The following is a 22,146-nucleotide window of genomic DNA, read 5'->3' on the forward strand; positions in this document are numbered from 1 at the left end:
CTTCAATTCCCCACAGTTGTTGCTCTGCAAAGTTATTATTTTGGGCTGTTGATAATGACCAGACTTTTGGTGCAACTGCCTTCCTGCCAATGTTTTTTTTAGTTTACTGTTACTGAGTTGTCAGCATATAATCCAGCTGTCCTGACTTACTTCTGCTTGGTTCAATTTTCTGGTTATCCTGCAAGAGAGACAAGGTAGTTAGTGGAATTTGTGTGGGGCAGTATATACCACTGGGTGTGAAGAGGCAACACCAGGATTGTTTGCATACCCAATCTTGGCTTCATCTAGCATTGCCTGAGTGAAAGGTGCATGGGACTTTTTGTACATTTGCCCATAAAACCTGATGCTGCACTTTTTCTTTCTTCTTCTGCAAGTGAAATGCTTCTGGGGAAGGAACACCTGCTTCCACACACTGTTTCTGTCTCTCTCTCTTGTGGTGTTCATCTGCTCTGTCAGAGAAGCCTAGTGCTGGAGGTGCTGAAATTCACTGTGCACTTTTCTATCCCATTCTCTTCCCTTGAGAATGTTGTTGCTGTTGCATCTGCTCTGCAGCCTCCAGGGCTCTTCAGCAGGGGCTCCATCAAGTTTGTGTGACCTTAGCACTGTATTCATGCTGGAGGAGTTACCTTCCGTAATGATGACAACTGATGAGGTTAGCGGGATGCTGGCGACCGCGATAAGACATGACATGTTCTAATGATTCGCCTTAGCGAGCTGCGTGCGTGTGCTGGGGGGGCACAGAGGGGCTTAGAGAGGGGAGGTGGGGGCCCCACAGGTGCCGACAAAGACTTTGACCTTTGCTGCTATAATATCAGTGTTTCACAGGCAGGGCGGTTCGGTAACCCACTTTCAGCCCATCAAAAATTGATTTAATTGCAATTTTTTCCCCCAATTAGGAGCAGTGGAGCTTAACTAATTGGAGTAATAGAGAGTAATAAGGCTCTGATAAAAAGCCTTCCTCTGCCTCCTTTGTATCTTGTGTCATCGCCTGTCAGAGGTCAGAGAGCTTGCATATTCTATTAGGCAGAGTTGCCTTCATTTGTACAAATTAGTTTACCCAACAGTAATTAAAATGCCAGTGCGGGTCGGGGAGAGCTGAATACAATTGATGGGCACGTTGGTGAAGGATTTGACAGCTCTGGTGGCCTCCCTTGCCAAAGCGTGTCAGTGCTGAATCAAAGGCTACACAAACCCACAGACCCGTGTGTTTAACCTGCGGCACCAGCAGCACCAACTGTTTTCTCTCCTCTGTTCCACTCTCCATTTTGATCTTCCCTTCTCCTTCTTTTCTCATCCAACTTGAGACTTTTTCAAAAGGATGTTTCCCATCTCTGAGCGGTCCTTTCTGTTGGTCACTTTTCCGAGCACTGCCAGTCCCTCAATCCCATCTCTCTCAGTGCTCCCCCACCTCACCCCCCCCGCCTTCTACATTCCCAGCTGCAGGGCTCTGTCAAGTAATAACTTCTTTGTTTCCCGGTCCGATGAGTCTCTTGTATATAATAGTCTCCAAAATGGAACAACGATGTTCAATTCCAGAGGGTGGGGGAGCATGCAAGGAGAAAGGAACAGGCTCTTGCACGTGTCAGGCAGATTCTGGGTTCAAAATCTCCAAACAGCAGAACAGGACTTGGGAAGCAATCTGTTTACAGTACAGGGAAAGGGTGCAAACCTTGGGCATACTGGGAGTCGAGGATGGAAAATACTTCTTTTACCCAAGTTCCTTCAATGATTTTGCTTTACAGGGTTCTCAGCTTAGGCTTACTCTGAAGGTTGAGTTCAGTGAGAAAGCTTTACATATTGTACAGTGGGATGTGAGACTATTTCCAAGCCTTATGACAAACAGCATCTTTTAAGAAAGACTGAAGTACAGCTACCTCTTTCCAACTGGTTCAGCTGCATCTGGCAACTCATCTTTCCAGCACAGGATAAAGAGAATCATAGAATGGCCTGGGTTGAAAGGGACCATAATGATCATCCAGTTTCAACCCCCCTGCCATATTGCAAGGCTGCCAACCACTAGACCAGGCTGCCCAGAGCCACATCCAGCATGGCCTTGAATGCTTCCAGAGATGGGGCATCTGTGACCTATCTGGGCAACTTGTTCCAGTGCATCACCACCCTCTGTGTGAAAAACTATCTCCTAATCTCTAACCTAAATCTCCCCTGTCTTAGTTTAAAACCATTCCCCCTTGTCCAATCGCTATCCACCCTCATGAACAGGTGTTCCCCCTCCTGTTTAAATGTTCCATTCAGGTACTGGAAGGTTGCAATGAGGTCTCCCTGGAGCCTTTTCTTCTCTAAGCTAAACAAGCCCAGTTTCCTCTACCTTTTCTCATGGAAGAGGTGCTCCAGCCCTCTGATCATCTTAGTGGTCCTCTGGACCCGCTTCAGGAGCTCCATGTCCTTCTTGTATTAGGGGCTCCAGGTCTGGATGCAGTACTGCAGATGGAGCCTCACAAGTGCTGAGTAGAGGGGGACAATCACCTCCCTCTCCCTGCTGGCTCCCCCCTTTTTAATGCAGCCCAAAACCCAGTTGGCTTTCCAGGCTGCAAGCATGCACTGCCGACTCATATCCAGCTTCTCATCCACCAGGACCCCCAGGTCCCTCTCTGCAGAGCTGCTCTCAAAGAAGGATGCTGCAAGTGGGGCGGAGCTGTACCTCCCCTGGTACAGCTTGAGGTCATCACCTCACAATCTATTGCTGGTTATCTGAGAGAAGAGACTGAAGTCCTGCTATGTCGTGTATTTTCTCATTAGAGGAGCCTGTTGGAGGAAGGCTGTAGTCATGGTACACCACAACTTTCACAAGAGAGGAAAGCATAGTGGGGAAGGAGTCTGCATCTCCCAGCCCATCTGAAACTTGAATACAGCAGTTTTAATGTAGTGGGTGGATGCATCTGGTCAATGTCTGCATATACCAGTAATATACTTGAGACACAGATCATCCATGCATATGTAGGTTATCTTCTGTTTTCTTATTCCCACTCTAGTCTCTCTTCATTCTCTGACTCTCAAAAAGCTCTGGAAGGCAAAATAAATGACACAGACTGAGCTAGTAAGTCTTCAGTTGTTTTTCTTGTATACCAGTTTTCCAGCAACTCGGTTTGAGTTGTTTGGCCAGACCAGTTGTCAAGAGGTTGTACTTCCCTAGTTCACAGGTTTTTGCTGTGTGTTGTGTACTGCCTAAGACAAAAAGTTTTGCTAAAGGTAAACTGAAGGAAGCAAACCTGGTGGTAGGTTTCAGCTCTGTTTTCAGAGGCTTTGAAGCTGAACTTTACATCTGTAGCTCCAATTTGCATATTGTTTCATACCTGCCAAATCATACGTGTGTTGCCCTTCTGCTTGGTGTGAAGCTTGTCACCTCTATTAGGCTCCTGTTTTGAGAGGTCTGAAACTGTCTGCAGAACAGACTCAAAGTAAGGGGCCCCGTGTCATACCTGGGGATCCAGCTTTCCAGTTCCGTTTGCTCCAAGGCTTTGTCCATTTCCCATTTGCACTACTTCTTTGTGCAAGTCTTGTGAATGCTGCTCTCTAATCCTGGCAGTGAAGATGCCCAGCACTTCTGGGAGAAGTCTTATCTTTGCTTGCTAATGGGCTCCAGCCTGTTAAAGATAAGACCTGCAAACCTGATCCTGCTGAAGTATGAGACAAAATTCTTGTTGACTAAATGGAGGCAGCTTTACCCAGAAGAGACTTGTTTGTGGCCCTAAGGCCTGTATATGGTGCTGAAGAGAAATCTCTTCATCTAATACTATTTTTTTGGGGTGGGGTATGGGTTGGGGGTAAGAACCTAGGAGGGAAAGATGAAGTCCAGGACTGACAGCATGAGCAGGGATTAGACCTTGCCGTTCCTCCCACCTTTTTCTCCCTGTTGGTGTGCCTCCATGCTAATTTAGACCTGTGACAACCATCAAAGCCTTGCTGCATACCTTCTGCACAAAGGGGTCTGTCTCCCACGTGAGGGCGTTCTCTGCTGGGACAAAGTCAGTTTGTCCCCCAAAAGAAAAATCTTAAGCACCCAATTGCCTGCTTGACTGACTCCCTGACTGCTATTATGTTTCTAACCACGGTAATTGGCTTTAGTAGTTATTAATGGATTATGCTTGGGAAGGGAGGGACAGAACCCAACACCTAGCTTTGTAGATGAGGGACTCCCTGACCTAAGTGCTGCTTTCCAGACATGGGGTATGGCTTGTGAGCTGTCAGAGTGAGACTTTTTGGCTTGTTTCCACTTAGACAGGAGACGTTTGCAAGAGGAGAATATCTCATTCTTGGTGGAGGGAAGGCAGGTAATGAGCAGAAACCATTTCCAAATGCAGAATGCTATAGGTGATAGCTGTCTGCCTCTTCTGCTCAGCGTACTTGGCAGTGCTGCTTCAGACTTACGATTTCAGGTTGGGTATTAGGAACTATTTATTCTAAGAAAGAATTGTAACATATTAGAACAGTCTGCCCAAGGAGGTGGTGAAGTCACCATCCCTGAGGTGTTCAAGGAGTTAGAAGATAGGGCTCTGAGGGACATGGTTTAATGGGCATGATGGTGGTGGGTTGACTAGATGATTTAAGAGTCTTTTCCAATGTTAATGATACTATGACTTGGAGAAAGCAATTGCTTAGCCAAAATACAGAGATGGAAGTACTGAGTACTTGCCCTTCTTTCACATAGCTCTACTCTGGCTTTGATCAAGTTGAGTGCACATTTGCTGCTGGATGCCACATGAAGCTGGTAGGAGTGCTTCTCAAAGAAGTCATGGTCAGTGGAAGAATCCATTCCAGCTACATTAGAGGCTTGGAGACACCTTTTAATTTCCAAAGGAAGAATCAATGAAATGTATTAAAACTGCTGTTTTTGCAGACATTACATGTTTATTTATTATTTTGCTTTCTTCTTTGAGCTGTCAGCCCCTATGTCATGTTAAAGATGTTTAGGCAAAGCAACAAACTGGCATTTTTTGAAAGCAGGCCCCACTTCCTCTATTTGTGCTATCTTTGTTTCAGCGATTTAAACATAGTTTTGACATTTTATTCTCAGTAGCTGTAATAAATATGGCTTTGTGAGGTCATTTATAGCTTACTTAGGAATCCTTGTATGAGCCTGCTTCTCTTCTTTACACTGAGTATTGGCAGCTGGCACAAAACAAGCAGTGTGATGTGGGTAGCTGTAGCACCCATGTTTCTGCTGCTTGAGTTTGGAGATTTAATCCTCTCTTATCAATTAATTTGAAGCTAGTGGCTGTTAGCCAGTCTCTGGACTCAGCATATGCAGCAGGGATATGGCATCACCCAAGAGGACTTTGTAACGGACCTTGCTGGAAAGTGTAAACTAAGCCAAATATTGCTGCCTGTAGCAGAGAATGTTGAGTGCTAGAGAGGGCATCCTGATCCAGCTTTGAAATTGGCCTTGCTTTGAGCAAGCATTGGACTGGAGAACTCTATTCTGTGGTTTGTTAGGTCTGTGATGCTGCAGCCAGTTCATGATTGTGCTGGGAAGCTGCCAGCACACAGGCACAAGACATGAATTAAAAAGCAATGGGGAATTTTCCATGGGGTTTTTCTGCAGCTTATAGCCTTGACTATATATGCAATGTCCTGAGTATGTGCTGTTTTGAAAATGTCATTGCAATTTACAACTGCTCCTGGTTTAGGCTTTCCAACCACACATGCAAATACATCTTTATGTCCTGCCAGTTCTCTGCATCTGTGACCTGCTGCATCTGGGAAGCTCAGCCCAGCTACACTGACAGAGCTTCAGAGCACCTCTCCCTCTTCTGCAGCCTGCCCTTGTGAATTGCAGTGGAGCACGCTGAAATAGTCTCAAACCAAAATTCAAAGTGTGCCTTGTAGCCAATTTTCTCTGTCTTGCTCACGCTACTTCTTCATAACTTAAGGATTGGTAATTGTTTTTGTTTGCTTGTTTTTAAACAGCTCATTTGTGACAGGAACGGCCTGCTGTGGACACACGTCACCTCTGAGAATCTGGGACTTTGAGAGGTGAGTGAGCATACAGGTAATTGGGAAGGACTTGGCAAGGGAGAGTGAATATCAATAGGAAATGGAAAGCTGAAGATGGCATAGGATCATTCCTTTGGTTTGTGTGGGCAGGTGTTTAAATATGACATTCAAGGCCAGGCTAGACAAAGCACTGAACAACCTGATCGAGCTGTGAATGTCCCTGTTCATTGCAAGGGAGTTGGACTCGATGACCCTTAAAGGTCCCTTCCAAATCTAAGGGTTCTGTGATTCTATGAAGTATGAGATGCGAGGGTAGGGGAACCAAGCTGGTGTAGAAAGATGTGTGGTGGAGTGACCTTGGTTCAGTACGGAGCAGCTCCACTTTTCTCTTCAATTTATGGCACAGTAATCCTTGATATCTAGAGAAGCTGTTCTAGTTGTATCTGGATCCATATACAGTCAGAACATTCCCATTATGCACTGGAACGGGTTGCCCAAGGAAGTTGTGGATGCTCCATCTCTGGAGACATTCAAGGCCAGTCTGGATGTAGCTCTGAGCAGTCTGGTCTGGTGGTTGGCAACCCTGCACATAGCAGGGGGTTGAAACTAGATGAGCACTGTGGTCCTTTTCAACCCAGGCCATTCTATGCTTTCATGATTACACCTTCCTTTGCATCCATCTCAGTTGATGCATCAGTCTAGGCCAGAGGGGAGAGAAGTGACCCTGTGTCCTTCCATTTGCAAACTTGTCTATGGTGCCAAGAAGTCAAATGTGAATGTAGGCTCTACAGCCATCTTTTCTTGGCTGGTGTTTCTGGCAGCTCAGGGAGGTGAGGGTGGCGACAGGTTATCTACTGAAGTGACTTAGGCATGTTGTCTTCTCTCTGTCTTAATAAGCATTGGAGGTTAATTGCTGTGGCCTCTGGTTTGGGGCCACTGAGTAGTTCCTGTCTGGTAAAGGTGCTGACCTTAATGACTGGGGAAATGTTGGGCTCAAATCCTGATGTGAGACTCAACTGCTGACAAATTTGAAACTCTTAGCCTGAGGGTCTTTGTGTAATGATGGACAGATAGCAAATATTTGGCAGGATTATTGAACGGCAGCTCAGCTTTCCAGATCTGTTATGCTCTGCGTTAGGAGTGGCACAGCACAGATTATCAAGGCAATGCTGTCAGGATTGAGGAGAGCTGGTGAGGTCTGGGAGGGGAGCAATGACAGAAGGGGCCCAAGGGGTGTCACCAGGGCTGTATTTGGGAAAAGGAGGGTAGAAGGAGATTTGTGTGGATTCAGAGCTGGTCTGAGGACAATTGTCTGCTTAACCTATAGCTTAGGTAATTTAGACTGTCTGAGTCAACTACATTGAATATACATTTAAAACAGTTTGTTTCCTTTTCTCTGAAGTAGTAAAAGTAAAGAGTTGGCAGAAGATGCATCCTGCAAACGTTGGACTAGAGTGGGAAAGACAGCCCTAGTGTTTTAGCTGTGGCAAATGTTTCTTGGTTAGCTAATCCAGTGGTGCCCTCGGTGTGCTCCAGAAGGATACAGGCTGTGCTGTGATACCCCTGCCCATCAAATCTGCTGATGATTCTTCAATAAAGGCATCTGACAGGAGTGAGGAGGTTGGCAACCCTTTCCCCCTGCCCCAGCCTCTTTGACAGGCTTTCCCAAGGAAGCCTGAAGAGATAATAAAGCTGTGTAGAAAATAGGATTAAGGTAATGAACAGGCACAACGGAGTTTGATCTTTCAATAATGTCAAAGCCTGAGTGACAGGCAAATAAAAAAGCCAAGGCAATCTAGGCCACTGGGCCTCTGTTGCAATGGCTGCAGTGTCAAACTTATTCTTCCCTCTTCGCCTGTCACAGCTGGAATGCACCATGCCACTGGGGCTATTCCTCCCTGGGGATCTGTGCATGAGCTGGAAGTCTCATCAGCACGTGCAGGACAGGAGGCTGGGTGAGGAGTGCTGCTAGGAAACTGAGGAATATGGAGTTGTCCTTGAAGATCTTGACTTCTCCATACACTGTTCTTCCCAGCAAAGCTCTAGACTGTTTCTCAAAGCTTCCAGTGGTAGCTAGCAACAATGTTGGAGAAAAGTGCTGATTTCTTCCCTTGGGCCTTCTGCATGTTGTCTTCCTGCTCAGCATTCCTGAACTAGGAGTAAGGTCTGGAAACTCAAAATCTTTGAGCTACCCAGGTCTGAAAAACTCCTCCTGTGTCCAGTTAGTGACATGCAGATGAAGCCAAACGCTGCCTCCTAGTTAGGTGTTCACCCTTTCCTTATGGTCATGAAGGGACAGGGTCTGACCTGCAGAGTCTGATCTGAGACTGAACATGGCAAGGACATAATACTAAGAGCAGAATTCAGGCAACTTCTCTATCAAAAAACGGTGCAATGATGCAGGGGAAAGTGATGCTTAAGGTACATTCTTTAAAACTACAGAATCCTTATCACCATGTTGGCATTTGGTGCTGTTCAAGGCCTCACTCAGTTTTTTTAGCTGATGCATGGCAGAGTGTGCGATGTCTGTGGTATTCTCTTCCCTTGGGTAGGTGGTCTTTTTCTCCAACAGCTGAGAGATGGAACATGCTACAAAAGGATTTAAAGCTTAAATTACCTTTTTGTGTACTGATCTTCTTAGTTCCAGGCCAGATAAGTCCTTGGCTGTTACTTGTAGCTGTTGGTCATGGTGTATTTTTGTATTTATGACCTTCTCTATTCCCTGACCCTGGGGCCCCTCTGAGAGAAAAGGGTTAATGTCTTCACCTGGAAACACGTTCTGGGCATTGAGAAAGGTTGGTTGGGTTTAGAGGCAAAGAAATTTTTCGCGGGGAAAGGAAATGCCTCTTGCTGCATCCCACCCCCACAACTGTCTTTCATTTTAACTCTTCTTATGATGGCGTTGGATCAAAGCCAGAACAGGCAGCAACAAGCAATTGTCAAAGGGAGTCTAAAGCAGGGGAATGACCGCGTAATGCCAAGACACTGTCTCTGATGGCTGAAATTCCAGCTGCTGCTACACCTGGCCCTTTCTCCTGTAATGAAGGAGGAATTTTTGTTCTTTTTTTCTTTTTCTTTTTTTCTTTTGCTTTTGAAGCTGACTGGCTACACCTCTGGAGGACATATCCCACAGATGCTGCATTGTGCCACCTGATCGCTTTTAGATGAGGGGAAACTGCTGTACACTTATTGCTACTCAGGATCAAGGTGTGTTTGTTGAGGGGGCTGTGAATAACTTAGATGATTAGAGGTCTGTACAGGAAAGGAGAACTATTAGCAATATAGGCTACTGGATACCAGCCTGTGTCCTTGCAAGTATCAGGTCTTCCTGACTTCTGGGCCTCTTGCAAGTTCCCTTGCCTTTCTGCACCAGTGAAGGATACGGGACAGCTGTCTCTCTTTCTGATCATTCACCTCTGATCCTCTGGAAGTGCACCTGCCTTTCTCTTCTCAGACCTTTCTGTCTCATCTGCCATTGCTAGTGTGTGGCTTAGCATAAGAGAGACCATTAATGGCAAGCAAGAGAGAAAGAAATTTTCTTCAGATTCTGTTCCTCTTTCTCTTCCCACGCCTAATCTCCTTCAGGAATCTAACCTAGCTCCCTGGGAGATAAGGGTGACACTGCTGGAAACAGCCCAAAGTCAGCATTTGTCCTTTGCCCACAGTGTGCTGTTGCTCCCCAGTCTGTTATGGTTGTCTGCATGTTTATACGTGCAGAGAGACAAGTGCCCCTTCCTCAGAGATGCTCCTTCTCAAGGCAGGGTACTCGAGATGTCACTTTGCAGCAGCTCTTGGAGCTGTTACGCTAATGATGTTTGAAATGGACCAGTGTTGTACTATGGCAGCGCTCATGCCCTAAACACTTGGAATGCACAAATCCTGCCTCTTCCTTTCCTGTGACACAGTGTGACAGGCACAGGGCAGGAGAGCCTTTGTGTAAACTCAGACGATGTTAACTGTGCCCTGCAAACCACCCCAGATCCCGTACCTTTTAAATACCCACTCTTTGTCCATCTCCTCCCCTCTTTTGAAAGCATTTTTGCTAGAGTGGTTTCTTGTTTTTTGGGTGTGTTTTTTCTTTTTTCCTTTTTTTTTTTTTTTTTTTTTTTTTTTTTTTTTTCTTTTTTTAAGAGCCCTCTAATTTCTCGTTCAGTTTTTCTCCCTCTCCCGAGCCCTTTGAAAGTGGCTTTACGCCGTCACTGACACCAAACTGACACTTTGCGTTTCCCCACTTCTTGTCCCTTTATGGCAACAGATGTTGAAATTTTGTATCCCTTTTATCTGTCCCTCTTTGCCCTCTTCCTGTAATTAGGTTTCCCTTGTTAGCAGTACAAAGTGGCCCGGTTTGCTGCCTGGCCTTTTGAGCCATTGTGTCTGAGCACATTTTTTTCCTCCTCTTTCGGAAGAGTTCCTTCCCCCTTAAGTAATAGGCAGGGTGTGGGCCAGAGCTGTGGCTTTTTCTTGTTTCTTTGTTCTCCATTTATCTCTGCCACCTTTTTCAAAGGGATGGGGGGAAAAAGGCAGAGAGTGCGTGGAAAGGGAAGATACAGAGTTTCATTTCTTGACCGTCAGGCTCCCCTGATCTTCAGGTGTTCAAGGCAGGTGCCTTTGATGTCTGCATGTTTTGGGGTGGTGGGAGGTAGAGGATTCCTGGAAGTGGCTTGGGTGTGGAGGAGAAGGGAGATTCAGGCGTGTGGCTGGTGCCCTCAGCAGAGGGGTGGGCTGCTGAGCAGGTTGGTAATCCGTATTTGCCTCTCATGCAATTGCATTGTGGTCTTTCCCTGTAAGAGGCAGCATTACCAGCATAAGCAGCTGGCTGAAGTTTGAGTGAGCTTGCTGCTGCTTGATCTCTGGTATGTGTGTTTCCATGGGACCCTTGCTAGGTTGCATCTGTCTGTGAAGTAGGGTGGGCAAGAATTAGTTGCTGTCTCTCAAATCTCAGTGTATGTTGATCTGCATCCACTTTGGTGGCTCTTAAACCAATTGAGTGAAGGAACCTAAGCACAGTTGTCAACAAGGAGGGAGAGCTTTAAAGCTTTTGCTCCCTATGCTGTTCTTAAGCAGCAAGTGTTATGTGACAGCTGCCTGCTATGTAGTGCTGGTTGTGCACTGTGCACCAGAAGTGCTAGGCCCTGCAAGCATGGACCCAAAGCAGACTTTGGTCCTGGCTCCATTGTGTACTTGGTGGGTTTAAGGGCTGAATTCTTTTCCTGACTGCTATATGAGGTTTGTAAGCTGTCTGGGGGCTAATGGTAGAATCTGACTGCTGCTGGTGCTTTCCTGTTTAAATCCAGTCCTTTTTGTCTTTGACTCTTGTCATAGAAGAGTGCAGGAGTAGATCTTGGTTATAAATGTGATAAATATTTTATCAGAAGCTTTTTTTTTTTTTTTTTTTTATTTATTTATTTTTTTTTTAATAGAAGCTCAGTCTAAAATGTGTGTCATGTTCTAAAGTCAGCTCTGTAGAAGAGTGCTCTTTTCAGAGCTTTAACTTCAAGGTTTAAACATGACCCTCAAGAGCTCTTCACAGAGTAGCAGAGGGGCAGCACTGATCTCTGCTCTCTAGTGACACCCACTCTCTGGAAATGGCATGGAGCTGTGTCAGGGGAGGGTCAGGTTGAGAATTAGGATAAGGTTCTGCACCAGAGGGTAGTGGGCATGGAAGAAGCACCCCCGGACAGTGGTCACAGCACTGGTGTTCAAGAAGTGCTTGGTCAGTGTTCTCAGTCATAAGACTTGGATTTTGGGTGGTCCTGTGTGGAGCCATGAATTGGACTCAGTGATCCTTGTGGGTCATTTCCACCTTGGGATGTTGTTATGATTCCAATTTAATGACAGAGGTTTGGGTGAAGGGAAGCAAACCAACACAGAACTGATGCTCCTAAATCAAAAGGAAAGGTGACTGTCTCCAAAGAGGGTGGGGAGTTTGCTTCATCCAGGCATTAAAACTGGATTTATTTAGTCACAGTAGTGGATGGATATCTCAGTGGGACCAGGAAAGATGAGTGGTAGGAAATATTCTGGCACTTGTAATAGATTCACAGTATTTGGGGGACAGAAGAATGACAATACCACACTGTAGATGAAGAATCCCTTCTCCTGCCCTGCTTTTCTATGGTTTTATCACATTAATAGCCTTTCTTGATGAAAACATTTTTTCTAGGCTTTGTGCGAAAAAGGCACCACGCTTTTTAGGCTTGAATTTCTTTCTCAGCATCTCTGTCTTGGCTGAACAAAGTCTTTAAATCACAATAAGTGATTCAAAACTTGTCCAACAGTGAGCTAAACTGCTTTCTGAGCTGTTTGCCTCAGATAAGTGAAAGCAAATGTGAACCTTTGACTGCCTCCTCTCAGCTGTGGGATGATCCACAGGTAACTGCCCTTCTTCAGATAGCTGCTCATTCTCTTTTCCTGGGGCAATCCTGCTTATCTATTGCTGTGCTGCTTTCTCTTCCCCTCCACGCATGGCTTTGTTTACTCTTTTTGAAGCATCAGTTTTGAGTATTCCCATTAATATGTACTTTGGTTAAGTGGGAACAGAAGTGTTGTCCCTTCCTGAAATTCAAGGGAAAAGGGTTTGTGAGGTGACAGTCTGAGGTCTATCACAGGGACATTCTAGTCTTCAGGCACACCCATTCTTGATCTGTTCATATTAAATTAGTTTGGCAAATTAACTATTGTTGTGTTGCTAATTTGGTGCTCAGAACCATTCTCTCTGCAGTAAGGTCAGCAGAATGGGGAGCTCAGTTGTAGGTCTAGGCAAAGCAAGAACAGGTCTCTCTTCTTGGGAACTGCTCCCACTTGTGACTTGAGAAGCAAGACTAGAGGCAAACTGTTCCCTTGCCTTCGGGCATGAATTAATCCTTTGATAAAGCCTCAGTTCTGCAGCTCTGAACTGTGAGATTAGTTTCCCCTGCTCTGAGATCTCAGACCTTGTTGGAGGCCAACAGCCAGCTACTTGAGCCAGTGCTGGAAGAGGCTCTCTGCTATATGGTGCCTCTTAAGTAGCTCTCTCCTGGATGAGTGCTCCTCTCAGCAGTTTTGTTGTGGTCAGTGCACTGTCTACTGGTTTATAATGAATAGCTTCTGTCTGATCTGCTTGTGCAGTGTATTTCCTGCAGTATGCATGCATTCTCAAATCAGTTTTGGGCCTTGTGGTTCTTCACTGATTTTCTTTTTTTCTTTCTAACAACATTTTTCTCAACCTTTTGTCACATATGCTGGACATTCTCTGCCTTCCTTTTGTTAAGAGAACTCTAGTGCATCTGAACCTAAAACTCTTGTAAGAGAAGAACATACAGGTGTTTATCCGAAATCCTTTTCTCCCCGCTGCAGTTGTGATTCTCTCACACTGTGGTTGAGCTTGAGGCCAGCTCCTGCCCTTTGGATGTTGCATGTCCAGGGCATGCTGTGGCCTTTGAACTCCTGTTCAGGCGTATTTATGACAACTTTACAAGGCCCTGAACAATTGGAGAGCGAGGGTGGGGGCTGGACACTCCAAACGCATCAATCAGTTTCATCCCTCTGAGCCAAAGCAAAAGCAATCTTTATTTTTCCCTGGGTTGAGAGAGAATCAACAGAGGCAAGAGAGAAGAATGGGAAGGAGTGAATGAGGAACCCCCTCTGCCACTGGCTAGTGGTAGCTCATTTAAACAGATGGCTTTGTTTTGATTTGGACTCTCCATTTTTTTGTCTCCCCACTAAAGGAGACCTGCAGAGCTGAGTCCAGAAAGGGAGCAATACAGCCGCCTGTTCCCACACAAGTGGGGCGAAAGGCGAGAGGCTTTGAGAATTCCCTGCTTCTTTTCCTTGCCTTCCTCTTTTTCTCTTCCCTCAAGAAATCACAGTTTGAGAGAATTCCCCCCTGCTCCTCCCGTTGGAAAGAAAGACAGAGAAGACATTCTTGACATTCTTTGCAGAGAAAAGGGGTTAAATGTCTGAATTTGGGGGTCACCATGTTATACAAATTGCAATCTAATCGTTTTTACAAGAACACACGTGTGCTGAGAAAAGGAGCCATGGACAAGAAAGAAAAAGGGGCAGACAACCTTTTTTTGTCCTATCCTTTTTTTTTTTCCTCCCCCCAAGGTTTTGGACTATTGTCATGTCCTGTCTCTCTACCCTCCTCACCCCCGAGAGGGAGAACATTGGTTTTATAGTTAAATTGGTCCGTAAAGCAGAAGGGCTTGGTGCCATTTCTGTTTGTTTTCCCAAATAAAAGCCCCAGCAGGGTCTCTTTTGCACCGTTGTGGCTTTATTTGAAGAAACTGGCTTTTTCCCATAGCCCAGCGTGTCAGTTTATCCTCTGAACTTAACCTTACGGGAACCCGAACAACAAAAACTCACAGGGTCCCCGAGCTGGAAAGGTAAAGAAATTGTATCTTTTTATTGGACCATTTAAAGCGTGTGTGGGCCAATTCAGAGAAAGCAGAAGAAAAGAAGGCAAAACTCCCTCTTCTGTCTCTTTCCCCCCGACACAATCTCAAACCATCGTTGGTGTCATTCCCCCCTACTGCCTCAAGGCCCTTCAGCTGTGCTGGGGAAGCTGAGAGAGGCATTTCTCCTGAAAATTACTTGAAGTCACTTATAATGGCATCTCAGAGCCATTTCACATGGAGGTCACCCCCAGAATTCCCCAGTCCTATCCAAACCTCCCTGCAGGAATTAGTAACCTTGGCCTAGTGCCGAAGTAATCTTGGGTAGGATAACTCCGTGAAAAGCAGCTTTGCAAAATAGCTGTGTTTCTCCCTGTGTACGTTTATAGATGTTGCTTAACCAAGCCTTTCTGTTCTTAGCATAACCTGCCGCATCCCTTGAGTGTCTTAGCCCCAGTTGCAAAGCACCTGGAAAGGATGACAGGTCAGCCCTTCCCTTTGGTGTTGGTGTTCTCTCCAAATTGGATGACAAGGGTTGTACAAATGCTGCACTCCAGATAATTGTCCTTAAATGGGTTTTGTTTCTTTTCTCTGTTTGATACCCTATTCAAATATCCCACTGTTTTGAATAGAACAGTGCACTTTTCAGTATTTATTTATTTATTTCAGTAAATGCTTCCCAACTGGCTTGCTGGGAGTAGATTTTGATGCTAAAATATGCGTATGGAGCAGTGCTTGGTTTTGGCCTACTTATGTGCAATGGCTTCTCCTCTCTGATGGATAGTCGCAGCTCACAGATGAGGTTTCCAGAGTGAATGAGTTATGTCCTCAAATTCAGGCATATCTGTTTTCAACAGATGTTCTGAATTCAGCAGTTTCCTAGAATGCATTTAATAGTAACCTTGTTTGCTGTGTATTTGTGTAATATCCATGCTAGTGAATCAAGTTTGACAGAAATTTAGGGTAGGGATAAAACTGTGTATTGTTTCAACCCAGCTTTTGGCTTGTAGTTCATGAACATTGGAGATAGCTGGCCAAGACCTGGAGCAATTGGACAGAGTGCAGGTAGGGAGCTGCAGGCTTCTTCAGAGCTCCAGCTTTCAGAAAGATCTCAGGGAAATCCTGAATTCTTACAGTCATGCAAGTGATCATTTTTGCTTGGGAGGCTGTAGATCACTGCAACTTTGTGGTCTTTTTTGTGCCTCTTTGAATTAGGTGTCTGCTGCCCAAGAAAGTTGTTAAAAAAGCTATTGGCAATGTGCTGGTGTATCTACTGCTTTTTTTTATTGCACCTTGATAGGTCATCCTGATCATCTGTGGGTTTTCAGGGAACAGCTGTGGGTTTTGCCCCTTAGGAAGTGGAAGCTGCTGGGGACTGGGTTTTGAAGGCAGGGAGTAGTTGGGATAATGAAGACTGAAGAATCTGTGGGCACTAACTTGTGATTCTGAGTCTGGTATACCTGCGGTTGCAGAACATTTCCTTCCCAGCAAAGGCTCAGCACGGTTTCACATGCTTGGAAGATATGGGGCTAGCTCAGCATGGTGGTCTGCTTCCTGGAACTGCTGGCCCAGAGTCACATAATTTGCTGAAAAATGGGAGAAATATTAATCACATTCAGCGTCTTTATTGATGTTAGTGTACCCATGCCAAAACTTAGCTCGTTCTGGTTTATGTGTACAGCGTGCAAGACAGTATGGTTTTCCCCTGGTGTCAGGTTATAAGTTTTTCACTGTAGCAGCTAATGTGTTGCTTCTGTAAACTGCTAAAGGGCTGGTGCTGTAAGTAGGGGCTGGACCTTCCAGCTGAAAGCAGTCTTGGCTGACCTGTTCTTGGGGCAGGAGGATTGAACTGATTAACAAACAAGCAAAATAAGGTTTCCTTTCCTCAAAGTGACTTGTATGCATCTCTGCTGCTTTTCTGTCCACTAAGGAAAACTAATCCTGGTGGGGATTTTGTTTGTTTTCTTTTTTGTTGTCTAGGCTGGAAGGGAATTGGAGGAACTCCAGTTGCTGAGGGACTTGGGTACCACTTGTGGTGAGGTGCGAAGGCATGGTGAAACACTGGAGTGAGGCACCTGGGTGGTGCTCAACAGAGCACAGGAAAGCAGGAATCCAGACTCTCTGGTTTCTCCCTGGGGCTCCTTGATGTTTGATACTGTTTGGGTTTTTTTGTTTGCTTGTTTGTTTGTTTCCTTTGGAAACATTGCCAGCCTGACATTAAGATTTGCTGCCGTCTTGCAGCACTGAAGCCTGGTCTGGGGACATAGGAGACAAGCTTTTGTGTGCAGCCAGGCTCACTCTGGATGTAATGGGAGCTTGCTAGAGTTTGGAGAATATGAGGAGATCCATTTAGGGCACCTGAGAGGAAGAAGAGGTGCCCCAGCGGGTAAAAGATCCCTGGATGTTATTCAGCATCCTTAGCACAGTGCCTCTCTCTTTGTATTTGAAAAGTGTATTAGCAGGGAAAAATGATGGAGGGTAAACAGCACAAACAAGTGTTGGCCAGGTAGCACGTGTTCACCAAAAGTGCTGCTGGGCAGAGTTGTCTGCGTAAAGCCACTGAAAGAGATCGTTTCCTATGAGCTGCTCCCTGCTTTTCCTCTGGTAGCAGAGGACTCAGGTCGGGCAATCTGTCTTCTGCTTCTTACAGGCAGACCAAGGACTCATGATTGAGAGAGCAGTTGCTTCCTCTTATGCGTGTCTTCTGACACAGGTCCACACATACACTTCATAGGATCGAGCAGGTTGTGTGGAGGCCTTGAGAACAGCAGTGTGCCTGTGTCTGTCCTTCTGACTGTGCAGAATGGCAGATGGAGTGGATCGGTGCGCTTGGAGGGGCAGGGCAGTGCCAGAGCTCAGATGTCCAAACCTGCCACACTTTGTGGTGAAGCTGGAGGACACATCTACTGCAGCTCAGACTGTGGATGTTTGACCGCCAGATCTACAGGTGCAGAGTTGCAGCTAGGTTGGTCTGCAAGTAACCCTCCAAGGGTTAACGTATTGTGAGAAGGTTGCAAAGGCCTGATGCCTGGAATCCCCTCGATCCCTTGCCTAGCGAAATACAAAGTCCAATAAGCCAGCACCCCTGGATTCGTGTTGGGGGGGATTAATTCATGCACTTGATGTTAAAGCTTGTCCGAGAGGTTTGCATGGGGGGGCCATTGCTAGGGCTGGTTGGCCTCTCTAAATGGTTGCTAGGGCCCTGGCATCAAGGGCCAATGTAGCTGCCCACAGCCACGGTCACGGAGGGAATTACACAGCCACAAAGAAATTGTTATTCTACATAATCTGCTCTTTGGAGAGTGACTGTGGGGAAACAGGCTGGCCCCAGCATGCCGCCAGCTCTGTGATCATAGAAGCGTGCTGGCTGCAAAGATCGGCCAGGGCTCGCCTTCTGATCTGGGGACACCAGGGCTCGAGGCGCTAATCTGCTTTATCAGCGATTTCTGTCTCCTGACACAAAGGTGTTTACTTGTTTTAACATCTCCTGGGACTCTATTTCTCCTTTTGTGTGGTCTTTATCCCCCGACGAGGGCTTTAGCCCAGATTACAGGCAGAATTAAGGCATTTGGCGATGTGCCTCAGAACTGTGTGATGCTGGATCAAGGAGCAGAAAGTAACAAAATAATGGTGGGAAATGCTGGGAGTGACCCCACGGTGGAGTTCGTGCTGTCGGCTTTCAGCACTGCTTCATTGTCCTGAGAACCAAGGGCCTGTTGGAGAGGGCGGCCGTGTGGCAGGGTTGGAAAAGCAGGTGCTTCGAGGTTTATTGTGTCCAGCATGTTTGATGTAAAGGGTGTGAGGGGGAGGCGGAGGAAGAAAAGGAGGGTTTGCAATAGGTGGCCATCTCCAGCAGCTGGGCAGATTGTCCCCTCCGTTCCTGAGAGTCTACTATGGACAGGTGTTGCTGGCTGCTGGGGCGGATGGAGAGTTACTGGGTTCAGGCTGTGGCCTGTGCCCTAGGCAGCGTGTAGTTTCATGTGATGGAGGGAAGGGCCTCAAACTTCTCCCAGCCTTGCTGGGAGGCCCCTTTTAGAGTGGTCCCTCACCAGGCAGCGGCTGCTCCTTAACATGAAGAGGCAGCTGAGTGATTTGGCCACAAAGCGTCTGGCTTTGAACTTCATGGAGATTTTGTTTTAGCTTTTTCACAGCAAGCAAGGAATTTTAAAAGGGCATGGGAGAGGCTAGCCTTTGGGAAATGGTCTCCAGAGCATACCTTGGATGGCTGCTCTTGGCCTGTCATGTTCAGCCCCAGATAAGGTGTTTGCAGCATGCAGCATAATGGAGCAAGGTGAGGAAGAGCAACCACGGTGACCTGGAGGAAGAGTCTGATTTGGCTGTGGATCTGAGCTGTGTGCCAAAGATTTTGGGAAGCAGACAGTATACTGAGGGACAGAGTCTGGGATGGAGTCAAGCAGGGGAGTGGCTGCTGCAAATTATCTGGAGTTGAGTATCATTTCCCATGGAAATGGAGCCTCATCATTCAGCGTATTGGTCACTTTTCCCAAGGAAGATGATCTCCTGCTGCTAGGGATCAGCTCTACCTTGGCTCATGTCTTATCATGACCAGCTGTGACTCCTGCTGGTCTGTATTCTTGGCAGTTTGTAGCCCAACCAGTAGCAGAAGCTGGAGGAGGAAGGGCAAAGCTGAGCAGGCTGTTGCATTCTGTTAAATCACAGAAATGAGATCTAGGAGACTTCTGTGACATCTCTGCCTGCTGGACTCTGCTCTGAATGACTCTTCAATTATGTTTCATTGCAGCGGTCAGCTGTTAACCTGCTTAGGGACTGACTTTCACCATGGAGCTGGAGTGCTCGATGTCTTCTATGAAACTCCCTCCCTTCTCCTCTCATGTGGGTATGACACTTACATCCGCTACTGGGACATACGGACCAGCACCAGGTGAGCCTACCCTGCTGGAGTCTGGGGCTGTGCAGGGATCCTCTGGGCTCTCCTTGTGCAGTGCCTGGGGTCTTGCCTGCAGCTTGGTTAGCTCCTTCAGGCACAAAGGACCTTGGTTCTAGTCCAGGTGCTGGGTGGTGGAGCCTCAGCCGCTCTCTGTTTTGTGTTGTCATTGCAGAAAATGTGTCCGGGAGTGGGAAGAGCCCCATGACAGCGCCTTGTACTGCATAAGGACTGATGGGAACCATATGATTGCGAGCGGCTCTTCCCACTACGGAGTGGTGCGCCTCTGGGATAAGCGGCAGACTCAGTGCCTGCAGGTGAGGGCTGCTGGGAGGCCAGGCAGCAGCAGGGCTTCTGGCTCGTTCTCTGGCAGCCAGCTTCCCATGTCTCTTTGAAAGAAGAGACAGAGGCTGTTGAGCTGTCTTCAGAGTGAGTCCACCATGGGGAGCCTAACCTTTATTCGTACTTTGCTAGGCCATCTGACCATTTGGGCCTGAGAAACCTGCTGGGGTCTGTGGGCTGACCTCTTCTTTGAAAAGCTGACTCTCCTGTTTTCTTGCAGAGCTTTCACCTGTCTTCACCCACCAGCAGCCCAGTGTACTGCCTCCGTTTCAGTACCACCCATCTGTATGCTGCCCTGGCATCAGCCTTGCACGTCCTTGACTTCACGGCCTCATGAAGGGCACCGTAACTGCTTCTGGTCTCCCCAGCTCAGCAAAGTTGACACTTGGATCAGGGAAAAGCAGGGCAGGAGAGGTGAGAGTGGCCCCAAGGCTTCTATAGAGATTCTTTACCTGCCAGAAAGCTATGTTAAAGAGTCCAGCAGGGGCAAGGCTTTCTCAACTTCATCTGTCCCTTAGTGGAAATAAAGGCCAATTGACCTTTACATTTTTTTATTTAGTGCAAGTCAGGGTTTGTAATATTATCTGATAATATTATCTGTTCTTGTTTTGTCTTGTTCTTTTTTTCTTTTTTTTTCTTTTTCTTTTTCAAACTCTCCTGTGGATACATTTGAGGGGCAGGTTGAGCCAGAACGCCCTATCAGCTTGTATGCTGGTCAGGTTGAGATCAGCCAAACTCTGAGCCATGTGAAGCAAGTCTGTGTGTGGGGTACACTGATTTGGCAGAACATTTGTGCCTGGAACAGGGACTCCTTTTCACCTGTGCTTGCTCTCTTGACAGCTGCTTATGCTGTCCTTTTCAGCCAAGAGAAAGAATTGAGCTAAAAGGCAGAGCCAGCCCTGCTTTCAGTGTATGCCTCCCCTAACTGGCCATCAGGTCAGGCAGTGCACTTGGCAGGGCTGAAACAGTTGTATTTTGCTAAATAAAACTCTGAAGGGAAACAGAAGAGAGTGTTTGTTTTGTTTCAAGTCCCAGAGGAGCTGTGATGTTATCCGCTGGTTGTAGAGGAAACTGGCCCTGTTTTCAGACAGTCTGTATGACTGGAGGGTCTCTCTCTGGGTAGATGCTGTGACACTTCTGCGTTGAAGGCAGTTGCTGGGATCTTGGCTCTCAGACCACTTATTCAAACAAGGAACAAAAGCACAAACTCGCTGCCTGCACACAAGCAGCAAACCAGGCTAGTGCAAACACCAAGGCCTTGCTGTGACTCACTGGGATTCTGTGGGAACACCTAAGAGGGCTCAACTTTTTGCAGCGGCCTTCTGAACCTGACCAGAACTGAATCTCCCAGCTGTAGCTTTCATGTGCTGTTTGAATGACTGGGGATGTCTGTGGATGAGTGCACTATTGTCTGGGATCTGGTCCTCCTTGGAGAAGGAGATGCATGAACTCTATTAGGCTGTGAGTTCGTGCATCCTGGATAAGTAAATGAGACTTCTTGTGTCACAAGTTGGCAGCACCTTTAGGACAAAGCAGCCAGCAAGATGCTTTGTTAGGACCTGAAAGGCAATTTCTGCCTTCAAGAGGCTGCTTTTCTCTTTTGATCCACAGTGACTGGAAGATGTGTGCTGGAGCTCCTGTTGGAGCAAGGAGGGAGTGGAATCAACCAAGTCCTCACCTGCTTGAGTACAGCCCTTGACTCCCAGTGGATGTGAGGCAGCAGCTCAGGGTGCAAAGTAATTGGCTTTGCTGCAGGATCATATTCTCACAAAGCTCTTTCCAGCACAGCTTCCTGTCAATTTGTGATCCAGCTCTGCTGACAATTATGCCAGCTTACTGCCAGCTTCCGTGTAGCTACTGTGGTGCCACATGTTCTCCTGGAGTCTAAGTGGCAGAATTGATATCTAAGTGCCCCAGGCACTGATCTACTGCTGTAAAAAGATGTCGTTACTGGAACAATCTTCCATCTATGCAGATCTGTAAATCCCAAAGACAGCTGGTCCAGGATAATGATTCTGGAGAAGACCTCTGGGCTACAGGTAACGTGGAGCTGTTGTCCAAAAGATGGAGCTTTGTGTCAGGGGCTGCTAAATACTGTTGCTGTATTGCTCGGAGCACTTCAAGCTCTGCATGGGAGAAGAGCTTTAGGTACATGATTAGGCACGAGACTCAAGACTAGAGATGGCAGAGCTTGGAAGTGGGGAGGAAGGTCTGTGTTTTCTCAGATCCTGCAATGTTCCAGGTCCTTTAATGAAATAGCAAGTTGGGGGAAGGGACGGAGATATTAAATGTCTCTGACAGAGTCCCCAGAGAGAGACTCTGAAGGATTTGGGTTAATGTTGGGTGGGAGGAGAGGTTCGTTATTGCACTGGGACTTGGGCAAGGCTCAGAGTAGGAATGAGCATGTCAGCAGATTATGTGAACAGTGTCCCTTGTGTGTCCTGTGACAGCCCCACCTGCAACACTGCTGCCTGCCAGTCCTGCCATTCCCTTTCTTCAGCCCCTGTTGGTGGATCCTGCACTTTTCTATCTATCTGCTCTTAGGTTCTTTCTGGTTGAAACCTGGAACAG

At 46.8% G+C, this 22,146-nt stretch overlaps 1 protein-coding gene across 2 annotated transcripts in view; it reads left to right on the forward strand.

Moving 5' to 3' along the window:
- The window catches only part of FBXW4 (F-box and WD repeat domain containing 4), a 59,055-nt gene extending 38,482 nt beyond the window's left edge, over positions 1 to 20,573 (forward strand). Inside the window, exons 6-10 of one of the 2 annotated variants that reach the window (XR_011904127.1) lie at positions 5,926 to 5,991; positions 19,090 to 19,230; positions 19,409 to 19,550; positions 19,796 to 19,989; positions 20,256 to 20,573. Coding sequence is in view for 1 of the 2 variants with exons in the window: in XM_072340659.1 (XP_072196760.1) it covers positions 5,926 to 5,991; positions 19,090 to 19,230; positions 19,409 to 19,550; positions 19,796 to 19,912 (466 nt within the window). In the remaining variant the exon portion in view is untranslated. Of the gene's footprint in view, positions 1 to 5,925; positions 5,992 to 19,089; positions 19,231 to 19,408; positions 19,551 to 19,795 lie in introns of both variants that reach the window. The other variant, XM_072340659.1, reaches the window with a different exon arrangement.
- The last annotated feature ends 1,573 nt before the right edge of the window (positions 20,574 to 22,146 follow it).

Source organism: Excalfactoria chinensis, chromosome 6 (genome assembly GCF_039878825.1).
Source record: "Excalfactoria chinensis isolate bCotChi1 chromosome 6, bCotChi1.hap2, whole genome shotgun sequence".
Taxonomy (NCBI): Eukaryota; Metazoa; Chordata; class Aves; order Galliformes; family Phasianidae; genus Excalfactoria; species Excalfactoria chinensis.